Source organism: Malus sylvestris, chromosome 2, assembly GCF_916048215.2.
Source record: "Malus sylvestris chromosome 2, drMalSylv7.2, whole genome shotgun sequence".
NCBI classification, from domain to species: domain Eukaryota; kingdom Viridiplantae; phylum Streptophyta; class Magnoliopsida; order Rosales; family Rosaceae; genus Malus; species Malus sylvestris.
This window is the reverse complement of record NC_062261.1, coordinates 35192432-35220144: the sequence shown is the minus strand read 5'-3', so window position 1 is coordinate 35220144 and position 27713 is coordinate 35192432. Positions and strand designations below refer to the sequence as shown.

Here is a 27713-nt window from a genome sequence, read left to right as displayed (position 1 = left end):
ATGAGCACAAGTAATTCCTGATCAGGGAACACCACAGTAAGAACAAGCTTGCAGCATTTATAAAGATACGTTTTGCAACGAAACAGAATACTTGGAAACAAAGATTTTTCGATGATGAATGCTGCGTATGGGAGACTTCCTCTAAGAAGTAGTGAGCACATCTGAGGCACAAGGTAGACAACAAATAATTTGTTGTTCCGATGATAGATAACTGTACTAAGCTTGTTCATGTTATAGTCATACAGTTTCAAGCCAAGGAACCAACAATTTTCACATAACTTGTATTACACTCACGAAATATTCATAGATTTCAAATAACATTATGCGGAAGAAATACCTGAGAGAGATGTTGAAGAAAAATTAGAGTACACAACTCTAACACAAGTGTTGGAGAGACAAAACAAGTAAACAAATTACTTGTATTACATTCACGAAATATTACAACACACTCTCAAGGACGCACTTTAGAAACTATAACACTCTTTCACTTCTAGAGACAAACTCTAAACCATTCACACTCCTACAAAACTACTCCTGCTTCGCACTCTCACTTGGTTGCCTACTTTCTTGATTACTTTTTCGTTACAAACTTACAACACCACACATAGCACTACCTTATATTTATACATGGCATAACCGACCCTGCCAAATTCGGTGGACTTGGCTTGTGCATTTCCAGCCACTAACTTATATTACTTTCTAGAATTTTCACTAACATTCCATTACAACAATCTAAAGATATTTGTTTAGCTAATTCTAGATAGGTAACTGACTTTGGGGCTAGAATTGTCTAGCATTTTCAGTGCATGCATCGTCCACCTCCCATGCATATTTAAATCTCTAGAACCTTCTAGCTAGTACCACTAACATAGTATTTTGCTAGAGTTGTCTAGCATCCAAACACCAATTGGGTTGGTGTTGATTTTCAACACTCCACCTCAACACCAGCTAATTCTTTGCTCCATGTTGAGTTGATGACGAAACTTTTCGATCTTGTCGGTGCGTAAACCTTTTGTGAACAAGCCTGCAATTTGATCATATGTATTGATCTGTCTCATCTCAATCTCTTCTTGCAAGACCTTCTCTCGAATGAAATGTTAGTGTAACTCCACATGCTTAGTTCTCGTCTGAAAGACTGGATTTTCTACCAAGCAAATTGCCGATTGGTTATCATAGTACAATGGTATTGCATAATCTACTGGTTGATGTAAATCACTCATCAACTGTACTAGCCATGCATTCTCTTGAGCTACCATTACTGTTGCTCTATACTTTGCTTCTGTGGTTGACAAAGACATTGTTGGTTGTCTCTTGCTACACCACGAAACTACTTCAGAACCAATTCTTAAGACATACCCAGTGGTTGATCTCCTGCAAAATTTGCATCACAATAGCCAACCAACTTACCGTCTTCACCTTTCTTGTACAAGAGACCGTAGTCAATTGTACTCTTTACATATCTCAATATTCGTCGAACCGCTTCTAGATAAGGCTTCTTTGGATTTTGCATGTACTGACTCATCACACCAACTACATAAGAAATGTCAGGTTGAGTCAGAGTCAAGTAGATTAGACTACCTATCAATTGTCGATACATTATTGCATTTCCCAAGTCTCTGCCTTCATGTTCATACATCTTGACATTAGGTTCCATTGGTGTTGATATTGGCTTGGATTCAAGCATCCCAAACTTCTGCAACAAGTCTTTTGCATACTTTTATTGACACAGAAATATTCCTTCTTGTGTACAATCAACCTCTAATCCAAGAAAGTGCCTGAGTTGTCCAAGTTCTTTCATCTTAAATTGAATTTACAAATTCTCCTTTGTTCGACAAATTTCTGCCTCATCATCGTTAGTGATGATTAGGTCATCCATGTACACCAGCACGACAGCTAACTTTCCTTTATTAGCTTTAATGAATAAGCTGGAATCTGCATACGCCACTGAGTAACCATGTTGTGTTAGAAATTCTGCAATCTTACTGTACCATGCCCTTGGTGCTTGCTTTAGACCGTAGAGTTCTTTCCTCAACTTGTACAAGTACTCAGGATGAGCTTTCTTTTCAAAGCCCATTGGTTGCATCATGTAGATCTCCCGATCTAACTCTCCATGCAAGAAAGCATTCTTCACATCCATTTGGTACAAGTTCCAATCTTTGTTAGCTGCAAGTGCAAGTAAGACTCGTACGATTGTAAGCTTTGCCACTGGACTAAACGTTTCATCATAGTCTAGTCCATACTGCTGAGAGAATCCTCGAGCCACCAACCGAGCCTTGTACCTTTCAACTGAATCATCATGACAACACTTTATCTTGTACACCAATTTGCAAGATATGGGTTTCATATTCCTTGGCTTTGGCACCAAATCCCAAGTCTGATTCTGCTTTAGTGCATTGATTTCTTCTTCCATAACTCTTACCCATTCAGAACTCTGTGATGCCTCTTCAAACATCATAGGTTCTTTTGCTGCTCCATCAGCTATGGCAGCATTGGCATATTTAGGATTTGGCTTTCATATTCTTGTTGATTTCCTTAATTGTGATTGTGGAGTTGATACTTCCACTTCATTAGGTCTAACTTATCCTGGTTGTTGATACACACTAGTTTGCCAAAGACTCGTAGGTATTTCTTTCTTGACATCATCACCATCAAGCAATTCCTTGAGCTTATCTAGACTCAATTGGATTTGGGCAGCTTGGTCTCCTATTTTCTCCTACAACGTATCTTCAATCTCTTTCGAGTCGGGCAACACCTCATTTTTTGAGCACCAACAAGATGATGTTTCTGCATCACATTCTTCCTCTATAGCTAGAGACGCTACGACATCCTAATCATCTTCACTTTTTCCCTTTGAGCTAGTGACATTACTCTCTGTGGGATTTTTGAACCAACAATTCTTTGCCATGTGGCCGTTCTTCCCATAATTGTAACATTTTTCCTCAAACCTTTTATTGTTCTGGGACTAACCACGATTGTCGTGATAATTCAGAGCTCCCCCTGGCCGAGAACTCCCTCATCCTTGATGACCTTTTGCCTTGTCACCATTTCTTTTAGATCGACCACCAGCACGCTACTTAAAGCTACCTTTACTTTTGGTGTAGAGTGCTTCCTCCTCACCTTTTAACGAGACCCCTCCCATTTGCTTTGCCAAAGCTTCTTGATCGGCATACAAATTCTCAAACTCAACAAGTGATGGTTGGGTTGGCCATCCTCAGGTCTCAACCCATGGATAATTATTCTTTTTATCCTAGATTCTACAATGGCAACACTAGGATATAATTCAGAAATTTCACGGCAAATAGACTTTATCGTGTGGAGATATTCGGAAATCGTCATGTTTCTTTGGGCTACTGATAATAGCTCATTCTTGAGAAGCTGCAGTCTTGTATTGTTTCTCTTTAAAAAGAGTGGCGAAGGTGTCCCACATTTCTTTTGGTGTTTTGGCTTTCCTTATGTGCTCTAACATGTCATCTTCAACTGTGGTTTTTAAGGCAAACATCCTGCCTTGATCTTCCACTTCTGCAAAGTGCCGCTAGTGTCTTCTTCCAGCTGCATAATTTCATTACCACCGACAACATCCCAAAGATCTTGGCCTTGTAGGTAAGACTCCATATACGTAGCCCATGTGTTGTAATTTTTGTTGTTCAACTTCTTGATTGCTCCAACAAGTTGAAGATCAGACATCGTGTCGGCATAACTTCAATAAGCTGAACAAGATTAACCAACAATCTTGCGAAGTACTAAACTTCTAACGATTCTTGAAAGCTTTACTAGAGACGGTCCCTGATCATATCGCTCTGATACCAATTGTTTGAGGAAAAATTAGAGTACACAACTCTAACACAAGTGTTGGAGAAATAAAATAAGTAAACAAATTACTTGTATTACACTCACAAAATATTACAACACACTCTCAAGGACGCAGTTTAGAAGCTATGACACTCTCTCACTTCTAAAGACAAACTTTAAACCACTCACACTCCTATAAAACTACTCTTGCTTCTCACTTTCACTTGGTTGCCTACTTTCTTGATTACTTTTTTATTACAAACTTACAACACCACACATAGCACCACCTTATATTTCTACATGGCATAATCGACCTTGCCAAAGTCGGTGGACTTGGCTTGTGTATTTCCAGCCACTAACTTATATTACTTTCTAGAATTTTCACTAACATTCCATTACAACAATCTTAAGATATTTTTTTAGATAATTCTAGATAGGTAACCGACTTTGGGGCTAGAATTGTCTAGTATTTTTAGGGCATGCATCGTCCACCTCCCATGCATATTTGAATCTCCAAAACCTTCTAGCTAGTACAACCAACATAGTATTTTGCTAGAGTAGTCTAGCATCCAAACACCAATTTTGCTGGTGTTGATTTTAATTTTTAATTTGTACTCATGAACATTAGCCTTGTCAATTTCTTACACAATTCGTTAACATGACACTAAACGATACGAAAATAACGGGTTTCGGATCAACACGATAACTAATCGGGTCGTTATCGGGTCACACGATAAGAACCCGTTAATAACGGGTCCTTAATAGGTTTACACAAGAGTGACACGCGGGTAACCCGTTTCAACAAGTTAAGAAAAAAAGTTATTTTAAACTACTAAAAAAAAACTTACTATAAAATACAATAGCCATAGTCTATATGTATATATTGTATATTAAAATATGTATTATTCTATATAAATTTAAATTTTTTTAAGTTTTATTTATTTTCATAGTATACTATAGGCAAAGAGTGAGATTAAAAAAAGTAAAACACATTAAAAATAAAAATATCAAATAATTTAATAAACCAAACACATTAAAAATAGGGAAGTGTTATTGGCATTCCAAAAATCTCATTCTACACTCCTCACAAGTGTATTTTTCTTTCTAAATATAGAAGGTTTGAAGTGTAGAATGAGGAATTTGGAGTGCCAATAACAATTCCCTAAAAATATAATAATTAATTTACAAGTGCGAAAAATGTGAAAAAAAATATGCAAACACTCGTGATCGCATCGTCTACTCTTTGAGGATGGATACATTGTCATTTGAATTATTACAACCATACAAAGCCTCATGAATAGTGTTTTTCTTGAATAGTATTTTTAAGGGAGTTCAAAATAAACCAATATCATTTTCCTTGATGATTGAAGAAAATTGAAGGTTTTTATTGTCAAAAACGTGCAAGGTTTCCTCCTTGAAACGCAACTACTTTCATTTTGCATATCCCGAACATTTAGTATTCTATAGTAATGTACTAATTTTTTTCATTAGACTGTTATTCTGGGGTTTGTAATACTTAAAAGACAAATGTTATTTTTGTGTTTTGAAGTAATATTTATATGACAATGTGATGTACATATACAAATTTAGTATTATTTTTTCAATTTTTTGGGGGTCAAATTATGTTTTTTATTTTCATTAATTATTGATTTAAAATATATTTTTCTTAACGGGTAACGGGTCGGGTCATATTTCCTGATAATATTAACGGGTCGATTTTGATTTGATCATATTACCCGTTTACTTTCATGGGTGTTACACGACACGACCCGTTAAAATATCAGGTATGTCATGAAAATGACACGAACAAGAAAAATATGACACGAATATCAGGTCTAATAAACACAAAAAGAACTTCTTCGATTTTATTTTCTTTAATAATTGGTATTGCGCCACGCAACACACACACCCCACTTCTCTCCCAGTGTTTTTTCTCTAATAAAGATGTCAAGTAACTTTGAGTTTGTAGTACCGAGATATCTTGATAGATCGAGGAAGCAAAAATATAGGTTATTTATTAACCAAGAAAAACAATAGATGAGGGCGCGCAATTTGATAATAAGGATAGAGGATGAGTGGTGGGAAGGATCTGAAATGCACATGGAATATACAACATGGAGAGATTTTTCAGTGTGACCGTCACATGGGATGGTACACCGTGTGTCACTATATAAATGGTAGGATATGTATGTTAAAAAGTTAATAACTTAAAAAATAAAATTTCTCATCACTTATATAAAAAACACTTGGTGTACCACCGTCACAACTAAAAATTTCTCCGCAACATGAAAATAAAAAACACATTCTTTTTACTTGGTTTTCTTTTCATTTTGTATGTCATTGTATGTTTGTTTCTGCCTCTTCCCACACTCCCTCCACATTCTTCAGTCATCCATCTACTTTCTCTCTAATTTAATAATAAAAACTAAAAAATATTAAAAAAATAAAATAGTAGTCGAACCGACACTAAAAAATCCAGAAAATCCAGCTGCATGCATGCAATAATGAAGGGACAATATTTTGGAGATCACGAACTGCTCCACCAAAGATCTCTTTTGTAGCATCCGAGCTACGGAGCTAGGATTACGTTCAAATTGAATGGTAAAAGAGTGAATGCAGTTGATGCAGCCCGCGTAGAAGTCGAACAAAGTCTCGCACTTTTTATGCAGTCGTGGGGCAAACTATAAAGCAGCTAGCAAAGCAAGTGCCTGGGTTCGTATCAATGATTGAAACAAATTCCGGCCAGCATATGGTTGAGGAAGAGGATGACATAAATGCTAAGCGGACTCTTTCTTCGTTTGGAACTTAATAGTTATCTACGAATGATTAGATACCAGACTACTACTCATTTTCCAATATGCTTAGTTTAATGCTTAGCGGACTCTTTTTAATATCCACATAGCCCCAAATTGACATGTGGCGTCCAGTAATTGTTCATATGGACGTCACGTCACGGGTTAACGACTATTTTAGTAAACAGCTTAACGGATGTATAAAGTGTCCTAAAATTATGACTTTAGTTACCAGATTAACTTGATGCATGAAGTGTTGAAAATCAAGAAACTTCTGGATATTAAATTGAAATTAACCCAATAATTTTGTAGCGAAGAACCAACCTATCCGACAAATATTTTGACAGCAATAATGCCATTGCCGACAAGTTATTTGGCCGCAAAGTTATCTTGGTGACAGGCACAGTTTGACGCCCAAGATTTGTTTTCTGAAAATTGAGCCAACGACATAATAATATTCGTCCAAAAAACTCTTATCCAACATGCTTTGTGCGACGAAATGATTGACGATTTTTTTTTCGTCGAGAAAGACTCTTTGTTGACAAATTTTGACTTCTGTCAAAGTTAATTTTGTTGGTAAAGTCAAAATTTCTTATAGTGGCTAGAAAGTGTTTGCTCAAGTGTCAAAATTAACAAATGACACCAAGATCTTTTAGAGTCTACGTGAAACAGGACCGACTGATAATTTAGACCGATGCCATAGCTCTTAATTAATCGCAGTTGAAAGGATTTCTTACCAAACAATACACACTTTTGTCCAATATTTTGATCCATTCTGGACAAAACAAAAGATGAACGGTCTTACAATAATTCTGCTATATATAGAAATTCAGTTCCTTTACCACTCCTCCAGACTACAAAACTCCAAGACACTTTTTATCCATCAACAGCAACGTCGCAAACAACGAAAACGAAAGGGAAAACACATCGCCAATATTAATATAATATGGGGTGTGATATACACACCTCTTTTTACTTCTCTCACACCTTTTTGGTTTTCGGCCGTAAGATCGAATGAATTGAAAAAGATCAACGGATATAAATTAATAAGGGTGAGAAGTAAAAAGGGGTGTGTGAATAGCACATCCCTATAATATAATTTCGAGTAAAATTTGGCGCTCAGCTAGCATGGTCACGTCTGTGGAGAGTGACCTGCAAGCCATGCTTCATGTACATGGTCAGTGCGAGCTTTGGCTCCACCCGATGATTTTCGACCACCTTCACATGGTATCGATATATGATAAAGGCAGCAACAAACTTCATTTGATAATAAGCGAAATCTTTGCCCAAGCACAGGCGAGGACCGCCATTGAAAGCCGTAAATTTGTAGGCAGATTCACTCATGAAACGGCCATCTGAAGGTTGTAGCCATCTCTCAGGCTTGTACTCCCTACAGTCCTTTCCCCAAATCGCCTCCATTCTCCCCATGCTGTAAATTGAGTATATCACTCTTGTCCCCTTCTTCAGTATCGTTCCATCTGGAAATATGTCGTCTTCAACTGCCTACATACATATATAATTCATGAGTATATAATTAGTTGATGAATATGTGATAAAAAATATCCATTTAAGTACTCGTAAACTAATCTAATAAAAAAGAAAAAGAACTAAAGTGCAGATTGCGATGTAATTGCATTGAACTTACCTGCTTGTGATCGAGTGGAACCGAAGGGTACAACCTTAGAGCCTCTGATATAGCTGCATGAAGATACTCCATCTTCTTTATATCTTCCGGCTTGAATACTGTTATTTCATCATTATCGTGATCCGATGATGATCTCATACCCACAATGTTGCGTACTTCTTGAAGAATCTTGTGTTCCACCTCCGGATTGTGATGAAGCAGCCAGAAGAACCAGCTCAATGCCACCGATGACGTGTCTCTCCCCGCCAGTATAAAGTTCACGCATATATCCCTCAAGAACTTTTCTGAAGACGCCTCTCCCTTCTCGTCTTTCAACCCCATAAACACCGTTAACAGATCTGGTTTAATTTGCTTCTTCTCTGAATAAATCTCATCGTTACGATTAAGCAGTGAAGCTAGTTCTTTCTTTCTTGTCCGGATGACATCATCTGCGAATTCATCCACTTCTCTTATGGACATCTTAAGCTTCCTCTCTCCACCCAAGTTGAGGCACCTCATGGCCTTCCATACGCACGTGGGGATTACAAAGCGCATCAGCGTTCCTGTCGTTGCGTTCTCAAAAGCCTGAGCAAATGGTATGTTGGGTAAACCCCGCTGCAAGCAACCGGGATCGACCCCAAATGAGATCATGCAAATGTTGTCAAAAGTCAACCTCATAAGAATGTCTTGGAGGTCGATTTGGGTCGAATTTTTTATGGAGTCCTCCAAGACAGGTAACAACCGAGCGTAAACCAGCTCAAACAAGGATTCCACCGTCAGTTTCCGGAACTTGGCTGAGTGGAACTCAATGCTCGCCGTTTTCCTTTGGCACTGCCAATTCATACCATCCGCGCCGAATATTCCATCCCCAAGAAAATCTCCAACGGTGTCTAGGAAATAAGGGCCTTTGGGGTAATTGGAGAACTTGGTCTTGAGAAGGTGCTCTAAGTTACGAGGGTCACAAGTGATGACTCCAAAGAGGCAGCTAAACCAAGGGCCTTTGAATCGAAACGTTCCGTTTTTGCGGCAAAGAGCTTCGGAGAGCCACTCATATGTGTTGTTTTGGAGACCGAGTACCGCCAGAGACAGAGAGGGGAACATGCCAAGCACTGGCCAAACTGGTATGCCATGTTGCTTCTTTTGCCTCAAGGTTTTTATGACTACAAAAACACAAAGAGCCAGAAAGAGCCCCAATATTTGGACATGGTCGAGGAAAAAATGTTGCCGCGAAATTAAGTTTGCAGCAACAAAAGTCTCATCGTCGGAGGACATGAAAGAGCTGGGATTATTGGTAGGAGAGGAGGAGCAGTGATCGTATGGTTGGAATGATAGGATCAGGGGTGTGATTTTGTTGATTTCAGTAGTTCTGTTGGTGTTTTTGGAAATGGAAGGAAGAAGAAGATAAGTACAGCAATAGAGAGTACGTTACTGTCTTGTTTCACCTTGGATTCGATTGCATCAGCTCACACAAATGCACACAAGGCGTGAGTGGTGAGAATAAAAACAAGTAACCGTCACAACCTCACACGCTCAACATGCTTGAGCTTACTCACGTGCAGTGTACTGGTACAACCTAAAAACACCAACATACCTTCTGCACTGCAATATCGATCTCAACTCTGCAATTCATCTTCTGCAACAATCCTTAAGTCTCAACAATGAAATGTTGTTGATGGTGAGTTGACAAACTAATAACAAACAAATATGGGTGATAAGCTTCTTACCTCTCTCATTTACACCCTCAAATTTGCAAGGGAAGGAGAAGGAGAAATATATATATATTTTTTTTGATTGTTTTTCTAAAGGTAATGCTAGTTAGACCAAATTTTTAAGTCAAATTTTGTAAAGTAAATCATGTGGTTATTGATGATTGTATTATTACTTAACATCTTATTTTATAAGGAAAACTAATGAAAATGACTTAAAAACTTCGAGTTTTAACGATAAGGACAAAATAAGAGGTAAAAATGTGGTTTTTCTTTAAAGTGAACAATACTGAGAGTTTTTCGTTAAAATTCCTTATTTTCTATTGGTGATGCATTATTTAGCTTGTAAATTTGATTTATAGATTGGTTTACCTAGCATTATCTTTGGTTGAATGAGTGAGGGAGATAAGGTTGAGAGAGAAAGATAGATAGAGATACTGGAACTCTCCTTTTTTTCTTTTTCAATGGAATAAATCCTAAAATGTTTTGTTTGTTGTGAATAATATGTGGATGGCTCACATGAATAGTTTGTTACTATTTATGCACAGTGTTTTCACTATTCATTGTGGAAAATTTGTAAAGTGAATAGTGTTATCTTTTGTTTATAAAATGAATGAGAGGTGAAGAAGGTTGAGAGACTCACGGAAAGATAGGAAGGAAGAAAGGATGAGAGAAAAAAGATAGGAAGAGAGAAAATAGAGGAAGAAGAGAGGAGATAATAGAGAGAGTTATATTTGTACTCCTATTATTCCAAATTATAATGAAAGCACCACTGATGCCTCAAGGACGTACTCAAGTCACACTGACTGTAGAGGAGCCTCGTAAATTTTGTGTCTTGTTTCATTTATTCCACTGCACCCACCGTCGATTTTACAACACGTTATCAGCACGAGAAGCTATCATGTCAGTAGAAAGCACAACGCCATAAATCCGGTGAAGCATTACCTACCTTTCACCTCTGCTAGCCAAAATATCACAGAATAAAAGGTATGTCCATTTTCTGTCTCTCCTACTGCGCCTGAAACGCCCCACCAAATTCTAGTGAGAATTGAAATTTACAACGACTTGAAGTCGTCATGAGATGAGAAAACTCGTACTTGACAACTGGTTTCCAGAGATCCAGAAGAATCTCATCAGATTTTGAAACCCAGATCGCGTCGTTTTTTATGGATCTCGAGAACTCCCATGAATACTCGGTTGTCTGAGATGGTGATGGCAGGACTGACTCCACATAGGCCTTCCTCTTTTGTACCTCCATCAACCCTGTTGTCATCTATGTTCCTGTATGGAGGTTCTTGCTTCGCGATGCCATGTTCTCTGGGCCATTCAAGAAAATTGAAGAAAACATGGGGATGAGAAATGGTATTCCTTATCTGGCCTCTCCCATGGAAAAAGTAACAATCTGTGGGTTTTTGCAGAAAGAAAAAGGGGCAAAAACAATGGAATGATGCATCATCACATTTTGAAAAAGCATAAGACAAAATAATAAAATAAAAGGACAAATGATGGTGCATCAAGCACCATGTGGAAACCAAGGAAGAAAACAAATAAAATAAAAGCAAAAGTTTTTGGAATGATAGTATGTGAATGAATAAGAAGAAATAATAAAAAAAAAAAATGGGACATAAAGGTTGTTGTGATGGCAACAAATTTTGAACACATCCGTAAGTGGAATTGTCAAACTCCACCAACCACAACATTACAAGCTCTTTACTGCAATTTATTTATGTGAATGATGTTGGTTTAAAATCCTTTCACAAGTTCTATTTACTTTAAAACAATTTATTTACCATGGACGGTTTTACTGCCTACTGCTTTAAGTTTTGATTTATGTGAATGGTGTTGGTTTAAAATCCTTTCACAAGTTCTATTTACTTTAAAGCAATTTATTTACCATGGACGGTTTTACCGCCTACTGTTTTAAGTTTTGATTTATGTGAATGGTGCTGAATTAAAGCCCTTGTCACAAGCTTTATTTACTTAAATGCAATTTATTTACTATGGCTGGAATTACCGTCTATTGCTTTAATTTATTTATTATACTTATTTTTGTTACGATAAGTACATACTGGACCTGAAGTTTCTTGATCAGATCAGAACCTGTAGTTTCTTGATCCTCATCATATAAAATGATTGGACCCGAAGTTCCATCATACAAAAAAATCAGGCATGAAGTCCCTTGATCCTGAAGATCAGGACATGAAATTCCTTGATAAGTATCGTAAGTGTGAAGTGCTGCAGTGCCTCAACTTAATTGTAATAAAAGCTGTAAGAGTCTCCGTCCAAAAGTTCCTTATGTCCATACTCAAAATGGTTTAGCAGAAGCATTTATTAAGCGGATGAAATTGATTACCCGCGCTCTGCTCATGAAAACGAAATTGCCAGTTTTGACATGGGGACATGTCATTTTACATAATTCATTATTAAGTTTGGTTGAAGCCAGTTGCCAACCATCAATATTTCTCAGTACAACTCGTGTTTGGGCACCAGCCAAACATTAACATTTACGAGTTTTTGGTTGTGTTATCTATGTGCTTGTAAGATTGCCACAACGTACTAAAATAAGGCATAAATACAAACTGGGAATTTATGTTGAATTCGATCCACCATCTATCATTCAACATTTGGAACCCTTGACTGGGGATATATTTACCGCATGATTTACGGACTAAGATTTTGATAAGACAGTTTTCCCGCCATTAGGGGGAGAAAATAACATTGTTCCAAAAGAACGATGAGAAAATATCATTCCAGAAGAATGATAAGAAAAGACCGTTTCAGAAGAATGAAGAGAATTTGTCTTATTTTGATTCACGAAGTAATCAATATGAAAATGAAGTAAGAATAATTGAATGATGCAACGAAAGTGATGAAATCATATATATTTGCTGCGAATGTGCCTACAAGAATTGATGTCCCTGTTCGACAACATAATATGGTAGTAAATGATTTATCTGTTGCACGTCTGAAGCGTGGCAGACCCTTAAACTCAAAAGGTTCATTCATTCGAAAGAAGAAGAATATGGCACTACTAAACTATTGCATTCCCGAAGCATAACTGTTGCATGCCAGAAGCATGACAGTCGTCGCATGGATATACGTCCCAGAAAGGACAATCCGCGGACATGGGAATGTTGATGTCTCATGCATGGAGCATGATAGACATATAGGTTCCAATGACTCAACTCCCGGAAGTGGAGATTAAAATCCAAGCTCTATAATGCTCTAGAAGAGGTTATGATCCGCATTCTCTAAATTACGACTATCTTGGAAGAGATAGTGTAATGCCCTTGAAGAGGCAATGTATATCCAAATAAATGAAAAACTTTTATGCATGCGCATGCACATGAGAGTATGGGATCACAAATTGATGATAACCAATGATAATTTTGGTTTTTATAAGTAGCTACTAAATTCATCAATGGGCTGTGTTGATATTGAGTCTCGTTCTTTTTCGTCAACAAAATTATTGGCAAAAAATGGAGAAAGGCAATTCCATTACAATTTTGTAAGAACGTAGAAAAATGGACCTATATATATTTGAAAAGCCAAAATATGTTGAACCAATGAGGTTACATATAGGCATTTGTAATACAATTAAATATACTTACATGATATGACACAAGGTTACTAATTATACTCTTGTAAACGAGTTCATATGAATGGAGAATTATATACGAATGGTTGTGAGTCATCCACATCATAGCTCCATAAGTAAATCCCTCAAGTATACATGGGAGCAAATTGCTTTGTATAAATTCCAAAGGAAAATGTGTCATGAAGTGTAGAAAATCCCTGAAGGATTCAAATTACTTGAAGTAAGCCCCCGAAGGGTAAAACATAAATTATGTACTCAATACCAATGGATGGTATAAATTGCCTTAGTGAGTACTATCATTATGATATTATTGCAACATACTAAAATCTCTTGCAAGAGTCAATGACATTAAATTAGAACTCCTGAAGAGTTAATGATATTAAATTGGGACTTCTGAAGAGTCAAGAAAGATTATAAAGTGTTTAGAGAAATATTGTCTCGAGTTGCAGATCGAACAATCTACCAACACAAATCTTATCCATGATGTCTATGATATTAAAAGAACCATATGGATTGAAGATTATGAGTTGAATATTCAAATGATGTAGACACTAAGAAAGACCATTTATCTTCGTGAGGGTAAAGATAAATTAATGTTTGGTCAAGAAGTACCACATCTTAGTGAAGTATATGCTTTATTGTATTTGGCACAATACACTGAATGAAATAAAGCTTATCTATTAATATCTTCGAGAAATTACAAATATATGCATACACATGAGTTAAAACAAACAAATAGGATGGAGCCTTCACAAGGGTTGCTCATGTGAAGCCTTAGTACTCGTAAGTACCCCATAATGAGGAGGCACTTGAGATTGATCATGTGGCACCCTAGTACTTAGCAAAACACCAGAAGGGGAAGGCATCAGTTGCTTTCGAAATCTAGCAACGAACCTTTGGTGATCACTTTGAGTCCGACTTTTGGATTCCTGCAACTGGTCGAGCTTTCTTTTCATGCTCGTAAAGTAATTATTTGCAAGCACGTGTAACACTCTATTCTCGTGCTTGAGCCCTCTAATCTCTTGTTTAAGACTTGCCACCTCAGCCATCAATGATTCAACTTGACGAGTTTGAGCAAGTAGGCGTTGGCCCATATTGGAAACAGAGCCAGCACACTGAACACTGAGAGCCAAAGAGTCTTGAACGGCCAACTCGTCAGATCATTTTGAAAGGATTCTATTATCCTTTGGAGTGAGAAGATTCCTAACTACCACAGTAGCGGTTATGTTATTCTTCATCACAGAGTCCTCAACTGTAAGAGGACCATTAGAAGATAAGAATGATGGACGTCATATGTTATCCTGACGCTGCTCATCTGTATCACTCATAAGACTCAAATCTAAGCAAATGTTAGATGGGCAAGTCATTTTCAGAAATGATGAAGGAAAAAAGAGGTCAAATAAAATCTCAGAAGTACCAGAAGGGGAAAATTTCTACAGGCAGCAACTTTCTGAGCATACTCTTGAACACAATTAATATCTCTATAAAAGAAGAGGCAACATAGCAACTTGTTCAGAGATCGAAGAGGCACCGCTCTCCGAATTTCAAAAGCTAGATTTTCCTGAATAAAGTTCGTTGGCATTTTTCTGACCCAATCTCAGCTTTTTCTGATATCGAATGCAACTTTGTCAAAGATCTTTGACAAAGTTGAAAACGCGTAAATCTTACTGTTCTAATTACACCACAGTTGCTAACAAGAGTAAAGGCACAGCACCACCACTTGCTATTGAAAAATCTCTATATATGTCGACATTCGTTCTCCATAACAAGGCAGACCTGCAAAACTCCTAACTCTCCCTCATCTCCGAAAATGCATCTTCAACAAAGCATCTTGAAATACTCAGTTTTCTTCCTCTCCGAGAATACCTCTTAAAAAACATGTCATGCCAGAGCAAGAGTACCTCATATCATCAGGGACGAGAGTAAAAGTATCTCATATCATGCAATCTCCCTGTCTTTTCCTTTATCCTTGTTCTTACCTGCAAAGACAAGGATAAAGAAAGCAATATGTCGGAACCTCCACTCCAACTCCCGGTAAGCAACCAACGGCCTGGAACCTTTCCTGATTGCTTACCTAGTATTGCTCTCAAGTAGCCATCTTCAACTGTTGTTGGAGCTGGGTCTCTAGTCACCAAGAAGTGATGAACTATCCAAATGTAAGGGTTGCATTCCACTCCTACATCAGAAGGCAAATACTGCAGGAGAATATGCCACACATGCATGGGGGAAAACCAGGGAAAATACTACTTAAGCAAGGGAAACAAGTAAGGCAAGTGAAAATGATACATTGAAGTATGTGGAGACAAGAGCAACAAACACGTGCTGATTCATCCCCGACAAAGCTGAATATCACCTGCCACGTGAAGCTTCTCACGGTGCAACTTCATTCAAGATCAAGTTTCAAAGGTCCTTCAAGAAATCACAAGTTTGATTCAAGATCAAATGTCCACCACCCTTGAATTAAATTTAGCTCCAGATAAAAGAAGTAAATTCAGACATTTGGGGGAAGTCTAGCAGAAGGCCCTTCATCCCAGTTCAAGAACAAGCATGTGGAAAGTTAACAACAAGTAAAACACCTATTTCGGCAACTCTTCTTACTAAGAGACTGAAGCAGAATGATCAATGATCAGCCTAAATGATTTGAAATCAGGGGAAGATACTCATCAGGGGGAGCATTCAAAACAGATCAAAATTTTAAAGAGTTAATCGAAGACTTGTGGCCATCCAAGGGGGAGTGTTGTGAATAATATATGGATGGCCCACATGAATAGTTTGTTACTATTTATGCATAGTATTTTCACCATTCATTTGTGGAAAATTTGTAAAGTGAATGGTGTTCTCTTTTGTTTATAAAATGAATGAGAGGTGAAGAAGGTTGAGAAACTCACGGAGAGATAGGAAGGAAGAAAGGATGAGAGAAAAAAGATAGGAAGAGAGAAAAGAGAGGAAGAGGAGATGAGATAATAGAGAGAGTTATCTTTGTACTCCTATTATTCCAAATTATAATGAAAGCACCACTGTTGCCCCGAGGACGTACTCCAGTCACACTGACTATAGAGGAACCTCGTAAATTTTGTGTCTTGTTTCATTTATTCCACTGCACCCACTGTCAATTTTACAACATTGTTACTATCTTTTAGTTCTTTTTGAACATTGATGGATGTATTATGTATGTCCTTGAAGCCAATAATGAGATCATATTCTTTAGTATTATACAGAAGGAAATTATATTTTCTCCTTCACACCCTTGTTTAATATTGTATTGTTTTATTTATTTATTCAATTTGATGAGCATAAATTAAAAAAGGTGTGTGAAGAGTTAAAAAATGTGTGAAGATCATGTATAACACATGCATCTTCCCATAGCGAAAATGTACGTATCTTCACCATATAAATTCTATAATTAGAACCGTTTAATTTCTTAATCTTCATTTGAATGTTATTTCTATACAAAAATATTCGAATCGAGGATCATTTATGCATCCACATTTATTGAAAAAAAAAATCAACTGCATGAATACTATGATGAACACTCCATTTATTTGAAACATTTGGATGACTAAACATCTTAGACTTGAATTATATTTTTGTAAAGATGGTTTTCAAATCAAGAGTAAGAAATAATCGGATTTTATTACGAAATTTATACTGTGAAAATATATCCGTAAGGGGTTATATGTGCATTTCCCTGTAGAAATGCGAACATTATAAATCAGCTCCATCCTTAATTAATGGATAAAAGATAAGCCAACGACAGGTTGTCGCAATGATTAAGCTAGAATAATTAAACTAGCAGTAATAAAAGAAGCATAAATATATAATTTTGAACTATTTATGGTTTAGTATCTCATTTATAAATCATTTTTGTAAAAAATTAGACAAATCAAAACCATTAAGACATTTATTTCTAATGAAGAAATTGGAGGAATACCGTTCTACAAAGAAACAATTTAATCCAACAGTCATATGATTTAGATTTGTATGATTTTGGTAGACAAGATATTTGATAGAAAACCTAAAAAATAGACGATTTAGGTTGTTAAAATACATTATATAATGAACCCCACAAGAACGTGTGTGAAAAATGTGTGTTCTCAATTCCTAACAACCCATATACATGTATATTTTCCCTTTCTTAATGCTAAGGCGAATTTAAATCACATGATTGCTAGTCCATTGTGAAGCTTAGCTTACTCTCTCTTTATTAATGTAGATAATATCATTTGTTTAAAAAAAAAACCTAAGAGACAAGATAACTAACAACTTTTGACCAAAAAAAGAAAAAAAAAAGAAAAAGAAAAAAAAAAGGGATACCTAAAAGCTTCCAGTACCAGTCCCCTTCCAGCCAAACCCCGACAAAGACGCCCACCCCAACCTGCTAAATTATTAGTTTTGTTAGTTGTTAATTGGTTGGTTGATAATTTGAATGAGAGAAAAGAAAGTGGAACCACTTTCATTATTACTTGGACACAAATGACAAAATGTCTAGAGCTTATCCAGGCTAAATAAGCACTAATGCAATTTATACAATTTTTGCTCATCACTCTACATCACCACTTGATAATAGTGAGTAAAAATGTAATTTACACATTAGAATAAAGCTCTAAACTCTACACCCAAACTACCCTTCTAGATATTCATTGTTTGTACATAAAATACTATGACTTGTCAAGCACGCTATGTGTATTATCAACTGAATATGACCATTCCAACCTGCTAAATTATTAGTTTTGTTAGTTGTTAATTAGTTGGTTGATAATTTGAATGAGAGAAAAGAAAGTGGAACCACTTTCATTATTGCTTGGACACAAATGACAAAATGTCTAGAGCTTATCCAGGCTAAATAAGCACTAATGCAATTTATACAATTTTTACTCATCACTCTACATCACCACTTGATGATAGTGAGTAAAAATGCAATTTATACACTAGAATAAAGCTCTAAACTCTACACCCAAACTACCCTTCTAGATAGTCATTGTTTGTACATAAAATACTATGACTTGTCAAGCACGCTATGTGTATTATCAACTGAATATGACCATTCCAACCTGCTAAATTATTAGTTTTGTTAGTTGTTAATTAGTTGGTTGATAATTTGAATGAGAGAAAAGAAAGTGGAACCACTTTCATTATTGCTTGGACACAAATGACAAAATGTCTAGAGCTTATCCAGGCTAAATAAGCACTAATGCAATTTATACAATTTTTACTCATCACTCTACATCACCACTTGATGATAGTGAGTAAAAATGCAATTTATACACTAGAATAAAGCTCTAAACTCTATACCCAAACTACCCTTCTAGATACTCATTGTTTGTACATAAAATACTATGACTTGTCAAGCATGCCATGTGTATTATCAACTGAATATGACCATCCTGCCCTTAACGGACCATGTAGACATTATCCATATCTTAATGAGCTCGCAAGCCCTTATTCCACAAAGCCCCCCCAAGAAGTCCACAATCATCAAGCCCCGAGGCCCATCTACACTCCAAACATCTTTTTAATGCAACGACCTTGATATACTATCATCCCTCCTGTCAGCCCCTGCGCTTGGTGGGAATCATCGAAGTGTACTCGAGACGTCGCGGGGGAGCATCCTATACAATGACCTTGCAGAATGCTTCCACAACGGTGTTGCAGATAAGGTACCACTCTATTTCAAAGTTCAACAAACTGGGAGGCTAGGGTTTACTCCTTTTTGCCTATAAATAGCCAAGCCTCCATCTTTTTCTTTTTTTTTTCTTTTTTTTTTTTCCAGTTAGTTCCTCTCTAGCCACACTTATACAAGCTTAGAATTCTCTCTTGACTTAACCATTAGAGGCCCTTTGACAAACACCACACCGGTGTTAGTATGTCTCTTTAATTTTTTCTTGCAGGTTTCTGGATGATTCAACCACAATGGAAATTTGCACAAACAATTATCAACTTATATTTACTTGATACAACAAAACATCAACTTTAAGACAAACCTCCTTACCGCATTGGCAATCAAATCTCCTCGCCGCATGTCTCAAGATAATTAAGCTTCATAGAATTAGAGGTTCCTTGACGATTCCAATACCCCAAGCAAGGCATTATTTTCAGAAACAATCCAAGCGTACACAACTCGATCCAAATGCATATTTCCCTATTTCTGATCACTCTTCCAAATTTTCAATCATCTTCATGTATATGGCAATACCACCACTTACTAAAAAAAATTCAATCATCTTCATGTTTATGGCAATACCACCACTTATTACAAAATTTTCAATCATCTTCAGGTATGAGGCAATACCACCACTCATTACCAAATTCACGTCTATGGCAATACCACCACTTACATAGTAATTTTTGGTCAGCACCGTCACGACTGTGGAGAGTGACTTTCAACCTATGCTCCAGCTTCACATGGTATCGATAGATGGTAGAGACAGCAACGAACTTCATATGATAATAAGCAAAATCTTTGCCCAAGCACAGCGAGGACCACCATTGAAAGCCGTAGATTTGTAGGCAGACTCACCCTCCAGTCCTTTCCCCAAATCGCCTCCATTCGCCTCATGCTGTAAATTGAGTATATCACTCTTGTTCCCTTCTTCAGTATTGTTCCATCTGGAAATATGTCATCTTCAGCTACCTACATATAACTTGTGATTATATAATTAGTTGGTGAATATAAGTGATAAAATCAATATTTAAGTGCTAATAAACTCATTCAAGAAAAAAGAAAAGGAATCAAGGTGCAGATTGTGATGTAATTAAATTAAATTAAATTTAACTGCTTGTGATCAAGTGGAACCGAAGGGTACAATCTTAGAGCTTCTGATATAGCTGCATGAAGATACTCCATCTTCTTTATCTCTTCCAGCTTGAATACTATTCTTTCATCATCATCATCATCATGATCCGATGATAATCTTGCTCTCACAATGGTGCATACGTATTGAAGAATCTTGTGTTCCACCTCCGGATTGTAATGAAGTAGCCAGAAGAACCAACTCAATGCCACAGATGACGTGTCTCTCCCCGCCGGTATAAAGTTGACGCATACTGATAGGATTTTTAACGTTTATGCAAATAAGGTCAAAATTACATGAAATACTTGCAAGAATACAAGGATCACTATTACAAAAGAGGACATCATTGGCGCCTTAAAACTGACAAGAAACACCAGTTAATGTCGGATATTTGGCAAAAATCCGACATTAAATTGTGCAATGTCAGATATAGTAACCAACACCAATACTACCGTCACAAAGGGGTAATGACGTTTCTTAGACCCCCTTAATCCACCACCAAGAAGACAGGTAATATAAAATTAAAATAAATAGCAGCGTCGCTTAAAAGCAACATAGAGTCTTACGTCGCTTTTAAGAGACATTAACATGGGACATTATGTCGGTTAAAACCGACATTATCTAATAAATAAATAATTAAAAATCACACTTAGTGTCGGTCTAAACCGACATCATGTAAGGTAAATAAATAAAATACTCTAGGTACTGTCGTCCATAAAGCGACACCACATATATTAAAAATAATAAAAATTAACGTTCTCCTCTAGGTATTGTCGTCCATAAAGCGACACCACATATATTAAAAATAATAAAAATTAACGTTCTCCCTCAATTTTCAGTTATTAACAAATACACCAAACTATAGGAAAACAATTTCAACTATATTTCATTTATAAACCACAGAGGTACACATCTTCACTCGAACTGCGCATTGTGGTGATTTCCATGTCTCATGTAACTTCACCCTGCATGTGTATAATCTATGTGTCTCGTTTGTGTGCAAAGGTTCTCGAGCTGGAAGACTTGATTGATGTGTTGTAGGAATGACCCCATATTAGCAAAGACATATCTGGCTGACCAGACTATCGACCTACAAGGAAGAATGGCCGCGTAGCAAAATAGAGAGGTATAACATCTCATCCCTGCTTGTGTATTACAGATGGGGTTGATGTTGATGTAGACTTGCTACTGGATGCATGATTCCGTCTAAAATAATCTCTCTGTGCATTAATTCTTGTTTTTCTTGTTTGCTGGCTGCATAAAAATCAGGAGTTGAAATCAGAGATAAAATGTAGAAGATACTATCGATAAACTAAAATAAAACAAGTAAACGCAATATAATTTTTTTTCTTTCTGTTTCTGTTTGTTTTGTTTTTGTTTTTTTTTTTAAATTAATTAACACTAAATGACAGCCTAGGAATTTAAATGCAGCTAGAAATTGAAAGTAATGAAACAAAGTAAAGACAAAGTTAGAAAATTGGGTTGCCTCCCAATAAGCGCTTTATTTAAAGTCTGTAGCTAGGCGTCGCAGAAGCCTGGTGGTCAGATGACCGATTCCTTGCGTGCACTAAATTTCCTTAGGAATGGCTTTAGTAGAGACTTCTTGACCTTGAGCACACAACCCATGCCCTCTAGTTCAATGTCCACATTATCGTTTTGAAAAACTTCCTTAACCATATAAGGTCCCTTCCACCGAGACTCTTGTGTCCCTGGAATTAACTTGAAACTGGAATTTAACAACCACACCTTTCTACCAGGCTGTATTTTTTCACAACTTGGAATGCTTTGCAACTTTTTATTCTTGCCTTTGACATTTGGATGTTTTTGGTCAATCTGGTGGCCTAGATAGTTGTCAAACAAAGTTGGTTCTGCTTTTGATTTTTGCACATCAACCGGTTGAACTTTTTACTGCTGCACTTTACCATCACACTCACGAATCACATCTTGAGTCTTTATGGGCAGATGGTTAGTTAATGATCTGGTCATAAATTTGGCCCTAGGCAAACCATCTAATGCATCAACACGCATGGATTCTTGCTTGTCACCTGGATGTGTGGTGACTTCAAACAAATTGAAAACAACTGTTTGATATTTAACCCTTAGTGTTAACATTCCTGCTTCAACATCAATAAGAGTCCAGGCTGTTGCCATGAAGGGTCGTCCCAAAATGATGGATGTTGTCAAATCTTCATCCATGTCCAACACCATAAAATCAGCTAATAAATATAAATTGTCAACCTTAACAATAACATCTTCGACGATTCCTCTAGGATAGGTAATTGAATGGTTAGCCAATTGAATAATGTTGGAGGTTGGCTTTAACTTGCCTTCACCTAAACATTTAAAAATAGAATAAGGAATTAAGTTTACACTAGCACCTAAATCAATTAAAGCACTTTTAAAATCAAAATTGCCAATAGTACAAGAAATAATAAAACTCCCTGGATCTTTCTTCTTTGGAAGCAATTTGTGCAGTAAAACTGCACTGCATTGTTCTATGAGCACAATTTTCCCTGTTTCCCCGAGCTTTTTCTTCTTAGAGAAAACATCTTTCAAAAATTTGGCATAAGAAGGAATCTTTCTAATCGCTTCCAACAATGGTAAAATAATTTGAACTTTAGCCAATGTTTGTATGAAGTTTTTTAACTGCTGATCCTTAGCCTTCGGTATTAACCATTCCGGATATGGTAATTTGAACTTTAGCCAATGTTTGTATGAAACTTGTTTTGGGACAGTTTTTGCATTGGTCAGATTCTGTTTTGTTGCAAAATTAGCAGGTACTGCCGTCGTTTTTGCAGATTCTGTTTAGCGCCATTTTTACGGTTGTAATAACTTTTACCACACCTTAAAGTCCGTATTGCACAACAATCCTCTGTACTTCTTGGATTAGGCACCGTTTGACTAGGAAACCTTCTCTTTTCTTTGTTTGAAATCTATGCAGCTAGCTGCCCAAATTGTAACTCTAAACTTTTAATTGATGCCTCAATATTCTGAAATCTTTTATTGTTGCCTTCCATGAATGTTAGTGTTGTTGCTGCCAGTTTAGCCATTTGATCCTCCAATGATGGTTTGGATTATACAAAAGGTTTTTGTGCATGTTGGAATGGTCTTGTATTATTTTGATTGTCACCCCATTTGAAATTAGGATGATCCCTTCATCCTGGATTGTAATGAGTTGCATATGCATCATTCCTAGGCCTTTGATAGCTGTTCATCATATTAACATGTTGCTCAACTAGGTCTCGGTAAGATTCTTTATGTAGGCAGCCCAATATGTCATTTGTAGCCATGCTACAGATAGTGCAGATTGTTGATGTAGGTTGTTGCTGGTGATTAGAATTTGCTATCTGTTGTAAAATAATGTCAAACTTTGCATCAATTTTCTTCTCCATTTTTTCCATTTGTGCAGACATATTAGGAGCACCTGCTGATAATTCAAAAATACCCCTTTTCTGTGAATGTTCTGCTGTCCACTGTTGAGATTTTGTAGCCATCGTATCAAATAATTCAAACGCTTCTCTTGCAGATTTATTTGACAATGAACCCCAGCTGATGCATTAACATGGCTTTTAGATGTAGGATTAAGTCCATCAAAGAAAATATTCATTTGTGTATCTGGATCAATATTAGCATATGGACACTTTATATACATCTCTGTATATCTCTTCCACGCTTCATGAAATTCTTCGTTTGGCTTTTGAGTGAATGTCATAATCACCCACTTGTAATTCAATGTCTTGGATGCCGGATAATATTTGTTCAGGAATCTTGTATGCAATTGTTGCCAAGTAGTAATGCTATTAGCTGGTAGAGTGAATAACTAAGTTTCTGCCTTATCTTTCAAAGTAAAAGGAAAAAGACATAACTTAATAGCCTCGGCAGAAAAACCCCTGATCAAAATATTTTTCCAGCCCACGATGAATTTTGCAATATGTAAGTTCACATCCTCGTTAGGCCGCCCACGAAAATTAGGTAGAATTTCAAGCATATGGTGCTTGATCTCAAATGAATCACCCTCTTCTTGTTCAGGATACACAATACAATTAGGAACATTATTGGCTCGGGCAGCCAACGACTCTCTGAGTGGCCTGCCTTTTGTAGGCAATTGCAACGCCATTGTAATTTTACTGTCCACAAAACCAGCAAACAATTCCTGCTAAAACGTGCCTTGCAGTGAACAGTCCAAAACCAAATTATTTTCTCGCCTCTGTTTGTGCAATGTGCGTTCGGGTTCTGGATTAAACTGGGCAATCTGGGCAATTCCTGATCTAGTCTGGACCATGCAATTTGCAGAATCTGCAATAAAACGAAAACGTTAAAATAATTTGATTTTTTTTTTGCCGAAAAATAATAAAAAATAAAATAAAAATCAGAAAAAGTTTAAACAAAAATGATCTAAAATAGTCCCCGACAGTGGCGCCAATTTCTTGATAGGATTTTTAACGTCTATGCAAATAGGGTCAAAATCACATGAAATACTTGCAAGAATACAAGGATGTTGTAGTATAGATGCTCATGCAAGGTCGTTCTCCTCAATGACTATTTGGATCATTTATGTAGAAACAATTCCTAATTAAATACTTTGAATTAAAACTTGAGAAAAGAGATTTTGAAATTGGGTAATATTAAAAACGAATTTTAATAAAAAAAACTAATATGACAAAAAAAAATGTTTAAATACCAATTTATAAAAGCACTAGGGTTACACCATCACCTAGCAATTCTATGTATTTTTACCAATTACTTATGATCTACACATGACACTTTGAAGGTTAGGTTTTCCTAATATATATTCTCCTCGTGATATTCAAGCAAGAACGTATATCTACCATGCAATATGTCTGTGATATTCAGATCAAATATGAACATGCAAGACTCATTAAGTTTTATGAAAACCTTTTGAAGAACCATGCAACCCCTAAGAACGTGATATTCGCCTTAGATGAAATTACAATTATCAATCACAAGAAGCAATACTCAATCTTCTGGTGATATTACGACCGAATTGCATCCAATCACTTGTCTAAACATCCTAATGGTGGCTAGTCATCAAGACAATTAGATAGTTTAAAAAACAGTGATCAATAATTCAAAGTGTGCATGCAATCAATCATAAGCAATTAAATAAAAATTACATATTCATGCTAAGGCTCAAAGCTTCGCCCTAGCAAGAGGAATTAGTTACACATATTCATAGTTGAAATCATAGAAAATATTATTACAAATAAAAGGAATGAAAGCACCATAAAGTAGAAAATCTCCAAGAACCCTAGCAAAGTTCTTTGTCTCTGAAGTTGAATAATAATAATCGTCTCCGAAAAACTGTAGATGGCCAAGCAATATATTTGCTAAGCCATCCACAAACCCTAAAACATAAGTCTCTTATTCCAATTAGGAAACTAAGAAAAATAATAAAATATCTTAGAAAATAAAACCCTAGTTAAACTAGGAGAATCTGCCAAGTACTTGTCCAGCCACGTTTTAGCCTCAGATCTCCTCCAAATCCGGCCCAAGATAGCTTGTTTTTAAAGATCAGGACGTTCCGAACACATCTCCAGAAGGCCACAAAACCATCCGAGGTCATCTTGGGCTCAAAAAATGCAATTTAAGCCCAAAAATGTCATTTTCGAGCACCACGCATTGCTCCTTTATTTTATCGCTAGAAAATAACCGCTTGGTCGAAAAATCCCAAATTTTGATACGATCAAGCTAAGTGACTCACAAACGTCTTTCAACTGGAATTACTCCAAAATTCATCCATTTGACCGCGTTTTGCTCTAGACGAAATCGAAAGTCCTATATTGAAAATACAATTCAAAGTATCAAAATTCTTCCAAAATATTAACCAAAATATACTAAGAATAGGGTAAATATATAATATAAAATATACTCATCACATACATCCCTCAAGAACTTTTCTGAAGACGCCTCTCCCTTCTCATCTTTTAATCCCATAAACACTGTTAACAAATCTGATTTAATTTGCTTCTTATCCAAATAAATCTCATCATTACTATTAAGTAGTGAAGCTGGCTCTTTCTTTCTTGTTCGGATGACATCGTTTGCGAATTCATCCACTCCTTTTATGGACATATGAAGCTTCCTCTCTGCTCCTAAGTTACCTCATGGCCTTCCACACACACATGGGGACAACAAAGCGCATCAACGTTCACGCACATGGGGACAACAAAGCGCATCAACGTTCCTTCTGTCGCCTCCTCAATAGCTTGAGAAAATGGAATTTTGCGTAAACCTGGCTGCAAGCGATCGGGATCAACCCCAAATACGATCATGCAAACGTTGTCAAAAGTCAACCTCATAAGAACATCTTGGAGGTTGATTGGGGCCGAGTGTTTGATCGAGTCCTCTAAAACAGGTAACAACCGACCGTGAACCAGCTCAAACAATGAATCCACGATCAGTTTCCAGAACTTGGCCAACTGGAACTCAAAGCTCGCCATCTTCCTTTGGCGCTGACACTTATCGCGGTCTGCGCTGAATATGCCATCACCGAGAAGATCCCGAATGGTGTCTTGGAAATAAGGGCCTTTGAGGAAATTGGAGAACTTGGCCTTGAGAAGGGACTCCAAGTTACGAGGGTCGCAAGTGATGACGCATACGAGGCTACTAAACCAAGGGCCTGTGAATCTAATCGTTCCATTTTGGCGGCAAAGAACTTTGGAGAGCAACTCATATGGGTTGGGTTGGTGTAGTGCCATAGAGAGAGAGGGGAACATGCCAAACACTGGTCAAACGGGAAAGCCATGGTGTTTTTTTGCCTCAAAGAGTTTATGATTACAAAAACACACATAACGAGAAAGAGCCCCAAAATTGGGACGCAGTGGAAGAAAAACCATTGCAGCAAAATTAAGTTTGCAGCAACAGAAGTCTCGCAGGATGAGGAGGACATGAGAGATAATGAAACATTGAATTTCAGGGACAAACATTGAATTCCGGATGGTTAAGAACTCCCGGGGAACGGACGGCTTTGGCAAGATAATGAAACATTCAACCCAACGATTTATTTATGAGCCATCATAATTTTCTTGGATCATGGGGTCTAGGAAACCGGGACTCACAATTAAAATCCCCAATGAGTGAGACTGGTTTATCCTAAAGAACTTTACTAAGTAACAAGTTGCAAAATAATTATTTTCTTTATCTTCCTTTTTAGGAGCCAAATAGAGTAGCCAAACTAAACAAGAATTTCTAAAATTAGTAGTGCATCATAGAAGTTAACAGAAAAGCACTTGTTCATATACATATAAAGTACTTCAATATTACCAATGCTTGGTTGTTCAAGTGGTAAGAAGCTTGTTCCCATTAAGCAATGTCTCAAGTTCAAGCCTTGTGAATGGAGCAGCCATCATTGGGAGAGCTTGCCCCTTGAATGGGGCCCGACCTGGCTCAAGG

At 36.8% G+C, this 27713-nt stretch overlaps 1 protein-coding gene and 1 pseudogene across 1 annotated transcript; both read right to left on the bottom strand.

Annotated features, from left to right (window-relative positions):
- Positions 1–7260: 7260 nt before the first annotated feature.
- LOC126610722 (cytochrome P450 86B1-like) lies at positions 7261–9917 on the bottom strand. Its single transcript, XM_050278840.1, has 2 exons — positions 8227–9917; positions 7261–8084 (listed from the first exon to the last, which is right to left on the bottom strand). Exons 1-2 carry the CDS (start codon positions 9475–9477, stop codon positions 7701–7703), a joined length of 1635 nt encoding a protein of 544 aa, XP_050134797.1. The 5' UTR covers positions 9478–9917; the 3' UTR covers positions 7261–7700.
- A 9774-nt stretch (positions 9918–19691) lies between these two features.
- Positions 19692–27210, bottom strand: LOC126603536 (cytochrome P450 86B1-like; annotated as a pseudogene).
- Positions 27211–27713: the final 503 nt, after the last annotated feature.